The sequence below is a fragment of the Dioscorea cayenensis genome, unplaced genomic scaffold, assembly GCF_009730915.1.
Source record: "Dioscorea cayenensis subsp. rotundata cultivar TDr96_F1 unplaced genomic scaffold, TDr96_F1_v2_PseudoChromosome.rev07_lg8_w22 25.fasta BLBR01001136.1, whole genome shotgun sequence".
Lineage (NCBI taxonomy): Eukaryota > Viridiplantae > Streptophyta > Magnoliopsida > Dioscoreales > Dioscoreaceae > Dioscorea > Dioscorea cayenensis.
This window is the reverse complement of record NW_024087527.1, coordinates 48,220-62,342: the sequence shown is the minus strand read 5'-3', so window position 1 is coordinate 62,342 and position 14,123 is coordinate 48,220. Positions and strand designations below refer to the sequence as shown.

The 14,123-nt window shown below is 35.9% G+C and overlaps 1 protein-coding gene across 1 annotated transcript; it reads left to right on the top strand.

Moving 5' to 3' along the window:
- Nucleotides 1–12,766: 12,766 nt before the first annotated feature.
- LOC120255688 (transcription factor MYB44-like) lies at nt 12,767–13,265 on the top strand. Its single transcript, XM_039263456.1, is given in 2 exon segments — nt 12,767–13,015; nt 13,017–13,265. Coding segments are annotated over 2 exon segments (495 nt in total). The 5' UTR covers nt 12,767–12,769.
- The last annotated feature ends 858 nt before the right edge of the window (nt 13,266–14,123 follow it).

Genomic DNA, 14,123 nt, shown 5'->3' with positions numbered 1-14,123 from the left:
GAGTTGCGGTGACATCTTAGCCCGATGTCACAGAGTGGGTACTCTGCGGTCGGTACTGCCGTGGTCGGGGGCCCCATCGTTGTACGTGGTAGGAGGGGTTGTTGCGATCTGCTAGGGGGTAGGGGAGGGCTTCTCGGCGTCGAGGAATGCGTCGGCGTGGTGGGGCTGGAAGTAGGGAGAGCGGCGTCAGTAGCGCCCTGCGATAGAGCTACCCTCTCGTCCTCAGCCAGCTGAGTGGTTCGGGAGCGATGGCGTCCATCCGAGTCGGTTGGCGCCCTGACAAATATTTCTTCTTCGACGTTGGCCAGGGAACCATTTCGAGGAAACTATATATTTAAAGCGTTATAGAATATAATTAAGCGGAGAAACGAGAATATTTAAGCGGTTATGTAATAATAGTTAAGCGGTAAATACTAAAGTTAAGCGCTAAAAAACAATGTTTAAACATTAAAGACTTATGTTAGACATTGTCCATGATTTATATACCTCTTTTCCATCGGCGATGACAAGCTCGTTTCTACCGTCGCTTGCTTCAGGGTAAGTACTTTCACGTAGCAGCGGCATCGCGGGATCTTCTTGCGAAGCGGACTTTCTTCCCGTTCAGGTCGATTTCGTAAAAACCAGAGCGTTAAAGCGGCCAAAGCAACCCTTAATGTACCACTATGTTGGTGCTTCTTCCGGCGCATCTATCTTGCGCTCGAGGCGACGCTTGTGGAATATCCTCCATAAGCCGCTTGTGCGTCGCTGCGCCATGCGTGTCGCCCCATGGTACGGTAGATCATCGGCGTAATCAGCGATCGATTCGGAGCAGAGCATGATGTATTTGGGAAGAGGAGCTGTCCCCGTGAAAGGTACACCATCGGGGAGTTTGACAAAATTATCTTCTTCTCCCCTCAGTCGAACAAGTTGCGCGAGTGCTCTTGATGGAGTCTCTGTGTCTCTCGTGGGTCTTTGATGAATCTGCAGAGCCTTGACGGCGACACGGTTTTCTTCTTACGAAAGACCGCTGCGTCGCCCGTCATGCCCTTGAGACCAGAGCGAGGAGCCACGTCTTGAGTCTGAAAGGCTTCGGCGAGGCTTTCCCGATCCACGAATTTATTGGTGCGACCATCGTGCACGCTGCGAAAAGAGAATCAAGAAGGGCCTACTCTTGGTATATGGCTTCGACTCGATGAGCACGCTAAGCGGTGTCCTTCGAATAATCTCCCGATTAATAGCGGGTCGTGTTAACTTTCGATTCGACTAAGGTCTCCTGGCAGGTGTCAAAATAGCAGCGCCCATTAACTAGGTTGACCGCCGTAATCACTGAAGACTGCGGTATTGACAAAAGTTTAAGCGTTAATATAAGGTTTTAAGCGGTAAACTCTCGGTTATTAAGCAGAGATATAAAAATGTTAAGCAGAGACCCATTTTGTTAAGCGAGGCGAGAATACTTAGCAGAGACAACAAATGTTAAGCGTAACATCTCATTTTCTTAAGCGTCGACCTCGTTTGTAAAAGCTGCAGCCATGTCAAGCGAAGCGGAAATGTACGTTATAAATATTACAGCAAATCATAACAATCGAAAAAAACTATTTCGATGGTGTATACATCTGAAAATGCAAAACAAAACAAAACCCTAGCAGAAATCTCCTGAGACTAACAAAACCCCGGTAGAAATCCCCTGCGAGACTTGATATCTTCCAACAAAAAGCAGGGAGCACAAAACAAAAGCCCGAAAAAAATCTTTCTTTATAGTGAGCGAGTTAACATAAAAACCATACTCGATACCTTAGATTGCAAGCGATGAAATGCCAACTAGTTGCTTGCGGGGGACTTCTCCTTGAGATCTCGGGTGGAAAGGGAAAAAGGCGATGAAATGGCAATTCTGGAGGCTTCGCAGTAGAGACAGACTTGGAGGCGACCGGAAATGGAAAAGGCGAAGGCGTGAGTTGAGAAAAAGCAATTAAGCGGCTCCGATAAATTGAGTCTCTCGGGGTTTACCCTCACGGAAAACCCCACTTCCTCTCAAATCGCCGAGATGGGCTGCGACCCACGACTCCCCATGCAAGGGCATTTTACGTCCAAAAATTTTGAAACTCACTCGTGCCCACTCACATTCTGGTTTGGGGTTTGAAAAACATAAACTAAGAGTATGTAGGGGTTGATTATAAAACTAGCAGGTGTATAGCAATTTACAAACAGGGTTTTTTGGCAATTTCCACTTAACATAATAACATCCTCAATATTATCTCATATATATTATTGACATCAATTTTAATATATCACATACGGTCTATCTAGCTAATAAATCACATTAATTCTACCTAATTAAAATAAAACATCTTATATATATATATATATATAGTTCTAGATATATATGAATTAATTACCAATTTATTTGCATATTTTTAAGTATTATTAAAGTAAAATGATTTTTTTTTTGAAAAAGTTAAAATTAATTTATCATGCTCTATAAGTCTATTTCAAATGATTAATTAACAAATTATTAATTATTAATACTTCAAATAGAATTACAAATTTCTAAAATAGGATTAGATTTAATAATTTAATAAATGTTCAAAATAGTTATACAACGATTATATATATAATCTAATAATATGTATAATATATTTATATATATTTTAAATTTGAAATGGAATAGAAACATAGCTCAGTTCTGTTTCTAAATTAGAAATGGATTGGAAACAGAACATAAGTTTGTTGCTAATATGAATCTAATTTAGATTAATCCGTTTCTAATGTTGCTACATTAGGGCATACTCTTTGTAATCCTTTCAGTTTTAAGTTTAGAAGAGTTTATTGAGTTGGTGAAGTCTTAATGCATGGCAGATCATCAGAATGATCATGATGAAAAGGATTGAGGAGAGCTTTGCTTTCTCTTTGTTTGAGATGGAGGTACAGTGAAGAGTTTAAAGAGAATGCTTTGTAAAGCTTAGTACGTCTAGAGATTTGGATGAGTGTTGTGTTGATGATTGCTAGCTAGGTTTGATCTTGATGGAGTTCTTAGTTTTGAGGAGTTTAGGGTTTTGTTTGGCTTAGAAATTGATCAGTAAATGTTAAAATAGATGACCACAGAAATTTGTTGAAATAGAAGCAGTGACAGGTGCGCAATAAGGGCGACGTTACCACGAAACTGCCACTGGCCGAAGGCTAAACCCGAGGAGAGGTCTGGCCACAGAGGTGACCGCTAATGCAATGAAACCTAAACAAAATACAAAAGGCAAACTCAATGATTCTATTTAGTCTATATATAGTTTCATCTCATTTCATTTTTATTTACACGGTTTGGATTCGTTGTTAGAACAGTAATTTGTGTTAGTATATAAATGAAGAATATTATGATGCGGTCGTTATATGCTTTGGATGGAATTATATGTGACTGACTTTTTCTATATTTTATATATATTTTACAACGCTAATAGAGTTTATAAAGCGAGTGCACTATTCTACTATGGGCTTCCTCATCTTGACCTCTACAGGCAGACATTAACAAGATCTGTCGGAGGACGAGTTTGAACTTTTGCCTTTCCTCTGGCGTTATTGGTACAAATTACAATCTGGCTGTCCCACTGGCCGAGGCTTTTACGCAGTACATCGTTACATAGATATATTTTCACACTTTGTCTTTTCCAAATAGATGAGTGTATTTACTACGCACGGATAAAAAGCATACAAGTTAAAGCTTTCTTAGTAACTAATGCTCCAAATAGATTTTTCCTTTTTGAAATTTTGAAAGATAACTGCTCTCTTCCTCATTTTAGAAATTAATTTCTTACAATTTCTAAAATTAATTATATTTTATAAAAGAGAAGTTATAATGATTTAAAATAATTTTAATATATTTTGTAAATTTTATACCGTATAAGGTGATGCTATAAATGTTTTTGAAATGTTTTTTTTTATATAAAATATGATTTTAGAAATCACTTCTAAATTTCCAAATGGATCAAGTTCTAACAAACCATACTCTTATCCTTATCCTAACATAAATCTAGTTTTAAAGGAAAACTCTGTGTGTGTTTGGATCCAAGATATCTATACCAAATATCCTTGATGTTGAAGGAGAGAGAGTTCAAGAACAGTTAGGGCTTTGGATTGATTTCCTGACTATTCTTGAGCTTCTCCTCCGCCAGCATGCATTGATCTCGCTGAAAGAGATAATGGCGTACAAGGTGGATGAAGGAGGAGCCGAGGAGGAGGGTTGATTGGTTTTATTATTATTGTGTATTACTTTCTTAATTGCGAGTCTGCAAATTTTTCTTCAATTTTTAGTTCATCATAGTAAGAAGTCGAGGGATGGAGCTTCATAATGATGGTTGGGCATGCTTGTCAATCTTCGGTCGTGCTTCTCTCTCTGAAATAATCGTGCTTCGTACAATTTCTTCTCTCTCTCTGTAAGTTTAGAACATGATCTTCCAATTTTACACTAATGTCTAATCTGTTATGTTACATGTGTTTTAATTTTTAAAATTAAAATAACCTTACAATTTGAATATTTCCTATTGTCTTACTGACCTATTTCGTTCTAAGTTCTAACTAATTTCTATCCATTTTGCTTAATTTTCCATTTTATTACAAAACCCATATAAATTGATTCAAGAGTGCTAAAACTGGCCTGGTTTTCCCGCCAAGAAGACGATTTGAGCATCCACACACATTCTCTCATTGCACATCTCACAGTGCCCAGGAAGCCTCCACATTATTAAAATAATAATAATGTAAAATTAAGATCGAGTAAATCTGAGGTATAATCCCGACCGTCTCGCCAAGTTCTCTGTGGGCTTGAGGAACAAATAGTGATTGATCTTACCGTTTTCCGATCGAAATATAAATCCTCCATCCTCTACATTTATCTTCATAATCCCTAACAGAAATAATCAACATCCTTGAACTCCGTCACCGCCATCTATTTTAGAAGTTATAATTATTTTTAATCAAAATAATATTAAAATAAAAACAGTAAAAAGAGTTAGAATTTCTAAAATTAAAAATCATCCCCATTTCCTCACTCTATCATGATCCACATTCCTAGTTTAGAAACAATAAATATAGTGATATCTAATTATATAAAATAAAAAGTAATATTAGATTGCCTTAATTCAATTTATTTTACAGTATAATACTTTAATTTTCATACAACACTAGTGGGGTAATTGACTCTTTCTAAAAGATTTATAACATGACCACATGCCTGTCCTTTTTCTCTCCTGTTTATTTCCTCATATCCCAGTTAATTTTATTTAGTTAATAACCTTGTTAATTAATTTATTTGTAGAAAATCTCAACATGTCATTTTATATTTTCATATTTTAAATTAAATTTCTATTTTAAAATTTATTTTGAACACATATTTTAATAAATCTTGTAGTTTATCTCAATTGTTATTAAAATATATAAACCGACTTATTATAGATTTGCATAAAAGAGTAAATCATTCTTCATGTATTATCCGTAGAAACTAATTTACAAAGCTTCTAACATAATATTAAGATTCAAAAATAGAATTTAGGTACATCCAAAGTCCTAAGTTCGTGTCTCACGAGTAATATATAAAAGAAAAGAAAAATCCTTCATTTAAATACAATTGGTCAGTTGGTATCATCTCAGATTTTAGTTTCCCAAATCTAAAATATTTCTTCTAATAACTAAACAATTTTAAATTACATATATTTAATATTATATGTTGCTATTCTGACATTCTTTCATAATTTTTATGCACATGGGATCTGTAATCTTAACTAATTTGTATGTTCCGATTACGTAGTTTTCACATGCGCGGTAATAGTCAAACGCGGGTTGTCCATTTAAACTCACATGACAGCATCGAAAGCATCATACTCTCGTGAAATAGGTAAGTGCGCTGGTACTAGAAAATATATATATGCTTTCAGAAATGTGATTTTGTGCATTATAAAATATATACATGCATATGTATAATCTCATCAACTTAAATTTTCTAATTTATTACCCATATAAATGGATTAAAGAATTAAAACTATTTTCTAACTACGAGGAAGGGACAGAAATGCGATTCTCTCATCTCTATCTCTCTGTTGCAGACAGCTAAACGCCTCACATTTGTCTAAATAATAAAATGAATAATAAAGTGTATAAGCAATAGCGACAATCTCGATCTAATCCTGACCGTTGGTTTCGCTTCCTCTTGGAGTTGGGGATCAAATAGTGATTTAGAACGGTCACCATTTTTCTGATTCTGAAACTATTGATATAAATCCTTACCTCGTCCGCGATCGTCCCTCATGGAATCTGTGCCGAAATCCGCATCCTTGATCTCGGAGCCAGCATCTCTCTTCGCCGCCGCCTGCAGCAACACTCGGAACGCGTTTTGCGTTACGATGTCACGCACCCGGCAAGCTCGGCAAGAAAGAGCAAAGCCTCAGCGTCTCAACCACATCCTCTCTCCGGCTTTTACTGTCTCTGCAAGCGGATCTCGGGATACTCCAGGTCCCCGGCACCGAAGAGCGCAGAGCTGGAAGGGAGGAAACTCAGTGCAGAAGGAGCGATTCAACCGGCAGCCCGCCGCGGCGGAGAGCGGGAGTTCCATGCTGATCGCGTTGACACGGTGCGGCCAGGAAGGGGAGGCGACGCGATGGTGGCTCATCGGTTCGCATGCTCGCATAGGCGGCGAGAATGACGAGCATCCTCCGCCGGCGGAAGGTCGAGTGATGCACAGACGGGCTCGCTGGCTTTACACCACGCACACTCACGCGTGATTTCCGTGATCTCGGCACGCCGAGCGCTGATCGTGGTCCAGTTCCGAGCGCCAGCGGCGCTCGACGAGCCTCGTCAGGGCTGCATCCTCTTCCAGGCTCCATGATCCCTCGATCCTCGCCGCTTCTTCTTCGCTTTTCTCCATCTCTTTGGTTTCGATTATGTTTTCTCTATGAAGATGATCGAGTTTTTTAAAGCTGGTGTAGAAATTAAAATTAGATGCATAATTGCTGGCAAAGTGCCAGGGTTTCAGATTTTCAGCCGGAACCGCTTTGCCGGATGGGGATGGAGCCTGAACGATTTATTGCAATGTGGCTCCTGGCACTCCTACCTCTTACTTCCACTTGATGCCCTGGCTGGCGGTGGCTACTTGCCATGATTGGCAGTTTGCTGTGCTTGGCTGTGATGCAAGTACCACAAGCTCAACTAAATGCACAAGTTGGTAAAAATTAATAAAAAACAAAAGAAAAAGAAGGGAAAAAATGAAAGACAGTTAGTAAACCGGCTTATTTCGTATATTCAATGTACGTTTAACTGCCATTGTTTCAGATATGCCGTTGAATCGAAACGGGTTTTCGCGGAGACGTTGTGCGTGGCTTGGCGAAACGTTTAACGGAGATGGTACGAGCGCTTGGTAGCTGGAGCTGCTGACGCAATGTTTGACCAGCGATGGTTGCGCCGGTGGCGGTTGCGGAAGTCGTCAGCCAGCTGTGGGTGGGTCCGGTGGCAACAGACGTTTGCGGCGTCGTAAACGTGTAAGATCCCGACAGGCTGGCGGTGTGAAACCAATGCGAGGATCCGATCCTGAACGCGTGAGGAGATGTCACTTTCGCTCTTTTATCCATCTGGGACGGTCACGTTTCAACGGAATGCAGGTCAACATATCTTTGGTGCTTGAATCGCAATACTTGCGATGGCTCGTCTGACTCAGCTGCAACGACAAACTCAACCAATGCTACCTTTTTCGTACTATTTTGGAATTTTTTAAAAATTCACATGGCTTTTAAATATTAACAAACTATTTTGAAAAAATGGTCACTCACTGTCTAAGAAGGACCAAAGGCATCATGTGTGTTAATAACCATTTAGAGTTTATCACGTGGTGCATAGTGAAATGTCAAATTCTTTATGTTAATAATTTGTTCTTGCACCACTCTAATACTAAATAACTCCGTCTGGGACACTAGGCGACAAAAAATATTTATGAATGAATTTTCAAAGCTCAATAAAATTATCATAATTTGTGTATTTTGAGATTAATTTTTGTTAAACAAATAAATAATAGATACCAATTTATTATGTAATTTTTAGAAAATTTATTTAGTTTAGTTTGTGTATTGCAATAATTCAGCTGAACCCACTTTATTCTATTGAATCTATTCTCTGAATTGTCATTTATTTGTAATTTTTTAAAAATAATTAAAGAAGGGATTAGATGCACATATTTAAGAGATATAAGTGACATTATGGAGGTGAGTTTTTGTTTTAGCTCCCTTTTACATCATAATTATCAAATAATGAATTGAAATATCTGTCCTTAGAAAGCAAGAATAGGGCCAACGGGTGAAATATCTTTGACTGTTTTTGTGTTTTCTTATCACCCTGTTTTTAAATATTATTAATTGACTACTAAAATTATATACAAGATATTGGAAACTGTTATGAAAAAAATTATAATTTTTAAAATGTACAGAACTTCTGGAAGGCCAATTTCTGAGATTGCATAGATCAACGCGATGAGTTTGAAGTTTTTTCAAATTTCATCGAAGTAAATTTTGAAATTATTAGGAAAAATTATAAAGAAAAGTAATAAAATATGGGTACAATAACAACGTGTGTTTAGATTAAGATAGTGGAATTGAAGTCCGGATGCTTGAAATCACCTAATTTTTTTATCTTTTACTTGGTCACTTGATAAAAATGTAAATTTTATTTCTTTAAAATTACACGATTGGTCTTCTATAAAATTAATTATTAAATATATATTTAAACTAATTAATTTCTAAAAAGAGTTAAATTTTATTAAATACCAGGGCAAACTGAAATAGCTTCGGTAAAACTATAAAATGTTGGGTTAGTTTGCTTCAAGATTTTAGAAGCCTAAACCCCTTGCATAATTAATGCTACCTTCCCTCTCACGAGACATAATTATAGAGTTGATAACACAAGTATTACATACATAATAACACATTATGAGCAGGGCGATACATCAAATCACGGGAAGATTCTGCTTTGAAAAGAAATGAAATATTCCTTGTTCCTGCTTTCATCCCATCTTTGTCAAATGAGCCGAAATGTGCAAGATGCATCTTCGGAAAGTTAGCGAGCATCTGTGAAAGATCATAGTTTGGCTATTTTGCAAAGTGTGTTTAGCATTATAAAATCAAGAGAATACCACTGGGAATTTTATTCCTAAACCACTATCATAATATAATTGAGAACATGTTCCAATTGTCATTTAAGGCGGAATCAGCTACCTCTACATATTATTACTGCACCCCACATTTTTCACTAATTTTATAATTATAAAAATTGAAACCAAAATTTAAACATTCCGGCCTTTTGAATGAACAGGAATTCAGGACTTTGAAGGGCTTTACTATAAAATATTATTAACTCATTTAAAGAATTATTAATGAAAAAGATTGATCACAGATTGAATTTATTTAAAGACAAACAACTGCACATACCACTGATGTAAGGGTCCTGAATTGGATTATCTGAACTAATACTTTAGGTAAAAATGAAGGAAATTTAGTAAAGGTATGAATAAACTAAACTATTAAACAAAATAGTAAAATAATCTCTACGAAATCTCCAGTCGTTGATATGATGAGATTACATTAATTTCTTCTAAACCATCTGAACGGGCCACGTTCTTTCTATCAATAAAAGATGGCTTTCGGATCTCCAAATTAAACCCAATTTAAATAATGGGGTGCAAAATATTACTCAAATACAAGTCACTGGCTTTTACAACCATTATGTATTATTCTCATCAACTTTTAATGCAATGGTCATTAACACAACATATTGAACTAAATGAAAACAACAACAAACTAAATCTTAAACAAGAGTAACAATTCAAAATGACCATGCCAAATCATAAATAAAGAGTTCCTTGAACCCCATTAGGGGCCGGAAGAGGCATGATGCACAAAAAAGAAACAAAATAAAAGTTCTATATTGTACTTTATTAAGGAAACACTGACTGTAAATAAATAAAAGAAAACAGAGACTTGAGAAAAGTAATCAATGAAAAAGATGATTGGCTTAAAGCTAAGGAAAGTAAATATTATTTTTCGAAAAAATAAATATAACATTTTTATAAAATAAATAAAACCTATCAATTAATAATAAACCACGCTTATGCATAAAGGTAGTATATGGGTTGTTTAGCTAAAATAAGTTCAAACGCGATTGTTAAAATGCTTTTCCTTCTGACATTCACTTTTATAAATAAATTCACCTGTATTTTGTATAGTAGCTTCAGCTATAAAATCTAGATTATATTCAATTATTAAAATAGAATATTCTAATTTAGTTTTAAATATAATTGTAAAAATTGAAGTAGAAAAATGTGAATTGATTTATTTGGTAATAATATATATAGTAGAGAGTGGCATGGCAGATTATATAAATAAACAATTCGGAACGTAATTCTCAATTATATTATGATGAGTGGTTGAAGATAAATTTAATTATTCTCTTTGATTTATAATGCACAAACACTTTACAAAATAATAAACCATGATCTTTCTAAGATCTCTTCTTTCAGAAGGTCACATCTTGCACACAATTTCACAGCTCATTGATAAGATGGGATCATGGGAACAAAGATATTTCATTTCTTTTCATAGTCTTGTGATTGATGTGTATATATATATTGTGTGTGTAGGTATATATGCCAATGATATCAACACCCCTATAATTAGTGTCTCATGAGAGGGGAGAAATTAGCATTAATTAATGCATTAAAAGGGTTTAAAACTACAAAAATAACAGAAGCAAACTATTACAACATTTGCTAGTTTTACCAAGCTGTTTCAGTTTGCCTGAATTATTTAATAAATTTAACCATCCTCTTTTTTTTTTACAGAAATTAATTAGTTTAAATATATATTTAATAATTAATTTTTATAAATAATAATCATTATATAATTTAAAAATAAAATTTATTTTTATCAATGTTAAGTAAAGATAAAAAAATTAGAATGATTTCAAACATCCGAGACTTTAATTCCACTATCTTAATCCCTAGACAAACACACGTTGTTATTATTTTTATATTTTTAATTACTTTTCTTTATAATTTTTCCCTAATAATTTCAAAATTTATGATAAAAATTTAGACTTCAAACTCATAGTTAGATCCATATAATCCTCAAAAATTGTGTATACAGTTATATACATTTTATTATGAATCCTGTAACAGTTGTCATATCTTGTATATAATTTGGTAGTCAATTAATAATATTTAAAAAAAAACAGGTGATAAGAAAAACACAAAAAACGGAGTCAAAGATATTTCCGTTATTTTCAATGTGCTTCACAGGATTGAATGTTTTATAATTCGTTGTATTTGACCTGATAATTTATAGATGTAAAAGGAGGCCCCAAAACAAACTCTGCATCCATATTATCTTATGTCTCTTAAATATGTACGTAATCCATTATTTAATTATTTTTAAAAAAATTACAAAAATAAATGAGATTCAGGAGAATGGAGTTCAACTAAGACAAATGAGTTCAGCTAGATTATGCAATACTACAAACTAAAACTAAATAAATTTTTCATATTACATAATAAATTGAGTAATATTATTTATTTATTTAACAAAAATCAAATATAAAAATACACAAATTATGATAATTTTATTGAACTTTGAGGTGCATTATAAATGACCTAAATTTTTTTTGTCATATAATTAATCTGAAAGACGGAGATTATTTAGTATTTAGAGTAGTGCAAGAACAAAATTATTAGCATAAAAATTTGACCATTTCACCTATGCACCACGTGATAACTCACCATTAAGTTAATGTGCCACATGATAACACACAATTAAGCTAACCGGAGTTGTTGAGTAATAATTTTTTCAAAATAGTTTGTTAATATTTAAAAATAATAATAATTACATTTAAAAATAAATGCAAAAAGATGCTTGATAGATTAGATTTATGATGCATGGAATGTGAACGGAAACCATCACCAAAGTGTACGGTTAAAGTGCACCAAAATGTGGGCCAATACCATTTGCATTAAAGAAGCAATAATAGTCCCAAATCGGATAAAAAGCAGAAAGTGACATTCCTCCCTCCTTCCCGCCATATTCAGATGAGATCTCCACCATTGATTTCCCCTGCCAGCCTGTCAGGATCTTACGGTTACAACCGCCACCGACGTCTGTTGCCACCCTGGACCCCACCCACAGCTGGCTTCGACGACTTCTAACCTCCCGCCAAAAACTCACTCATCACTAGTCAAACATTACGTCAACGCTCCAGCTGTCATACTCGTACCACCATCTCCGTTACGCAACGTTTCTCCAAACCCACTTTTAACGTCTCCTGCGAAAAACCCGTTTAAATTAACGGCATATCTGAAACGTGGCAGTTAAACGTATGACGTCAGATATACGAGGTTTAGGCGGTTACTAACCAATGCTTTCATTTTTACCCTTCTTTTTTTTTCTTTAATTTTTTTTTATTAATTTTATTAACCGGCCATTTTAGTTGAAACTTGTGTTTCCCATCCTGACCAAGCTGGCAAACATGAGTAACAACAGCATAAGTAACCGCCGTAGCCGTAAGGGCATCAAGTGGAAAAAAGTAAAGAGTAAGTGTGCGGAGCACGTGCTGGAAAATGGAAATCGTTCGACTCCATCCCCCATCCGAAAAACGAAAACGGTTGTTGAAAATCGGAAACGAATCCCCAACGCTAGCAACCAAATTAACCACTCTAATTTAATTTCTATATAAACTACCTCGATCATCTTCATAGAAAAAGAAAACATAATCGAAAACCAAAGAGATGGAGAAAAGCGAAGAAGAAGCGGCGAGGATCAAGGGATCATGGAGCCCGGAAGAGGATGCAGCCTTGACGAGGCTCGTCGAGCGCCATGGCGCTCGGAACTGGACCACGATCAGCGCCGGCGTGCCGGGGAGATCTGGGAAATCTTGCAGGTTACGGTGGTGTAACCAGCTGAGCCCGTCTGTGCATCACCGACCTTTACGCCGGCGGAGGATGCTGCTGATTCTCGCCGCCCATGCGAAGCATGGGGAACCGATGGGCCACCATCGCACGCCTCCTTCCTGGCCGCACCGACAACGCGATCAAGAACCATTGGAACTCCACTCTCCGCCGCCGTGGGCTTTCTCAGTCCCAGATCGCTCCTTCTACTTCGAATTCCTCCCTTCGCCTCCGCGCTCTTCGGTGCCGGAGACTCCGGAGAATTCAGAGTCCGCTTCGAAGAGACAGTGCCGGAGAGAGGATGAGGTGGATGAGACTGGGCTTTGTCTTTCGCTGAGCCCGCCGGGTGGTGCGGACGTCGCCGGCTCCGGCGTTGATGCCGCCGGTGGCGGCGAGAAGAGATGGCAAACGGAGATCAAGGATGTGGATTTCGTTAAGATTATGAGAGAGATGATCGCGGACGAGGTAAGGATTTATATCAATAGATTTAGATCGGAAAATGGTGACCGTTCATCACTATTTGATCCCAACCTTAAGAGAGCAACCAACGGTCAGGATTAGATCAGATTTAGATTTTTTTTTTTTCTTCTTGTTAATTTTATTATTATTTTTTTATTATTTAAATAATGTAGAGGCGTTTATTTGTAACAGAGAGATAGAGATAGAGAATCACATTTCGTCCCTTCCTCTCAGAAGAAAATAGTTTTAATTCTTTTAATCCATTTATATGGGTTTTTTTTTTAATAAATTAGAAAATTAAGTTGTTAGATATATATATGTATGTATATTTTTATAATGCACAAATCACCTCTAAGCATATATTTTTTTATTATTAGCGGCTTACCTATTTAATGGGAGAATATAGTCTTCAATCTTTTGTATGGGAGTTAAATAGTTAAACTGTTTGACTATTACCGTGGTTGTGAAAATATGTAATCAGACATAAATTAGTTAAGATTAAAAGATCCCGTAATAAAAATTATGAAAGAATGTCAGAAATAGCAATATAATATTAAATATATGTAATTTAAAAATTGTTTAGTTATTAGAAGAAATATTTTAGATTTGGAAACTAATCTGGGGTATTATTATTTAATTGTAAAAAATTTAAATGAGATTTCTCTTTTTCTTTATATATTATCGTAGACACGAACAAATTTGGACGGTAATTTAAATTCTATTTTTGAATTTTTTT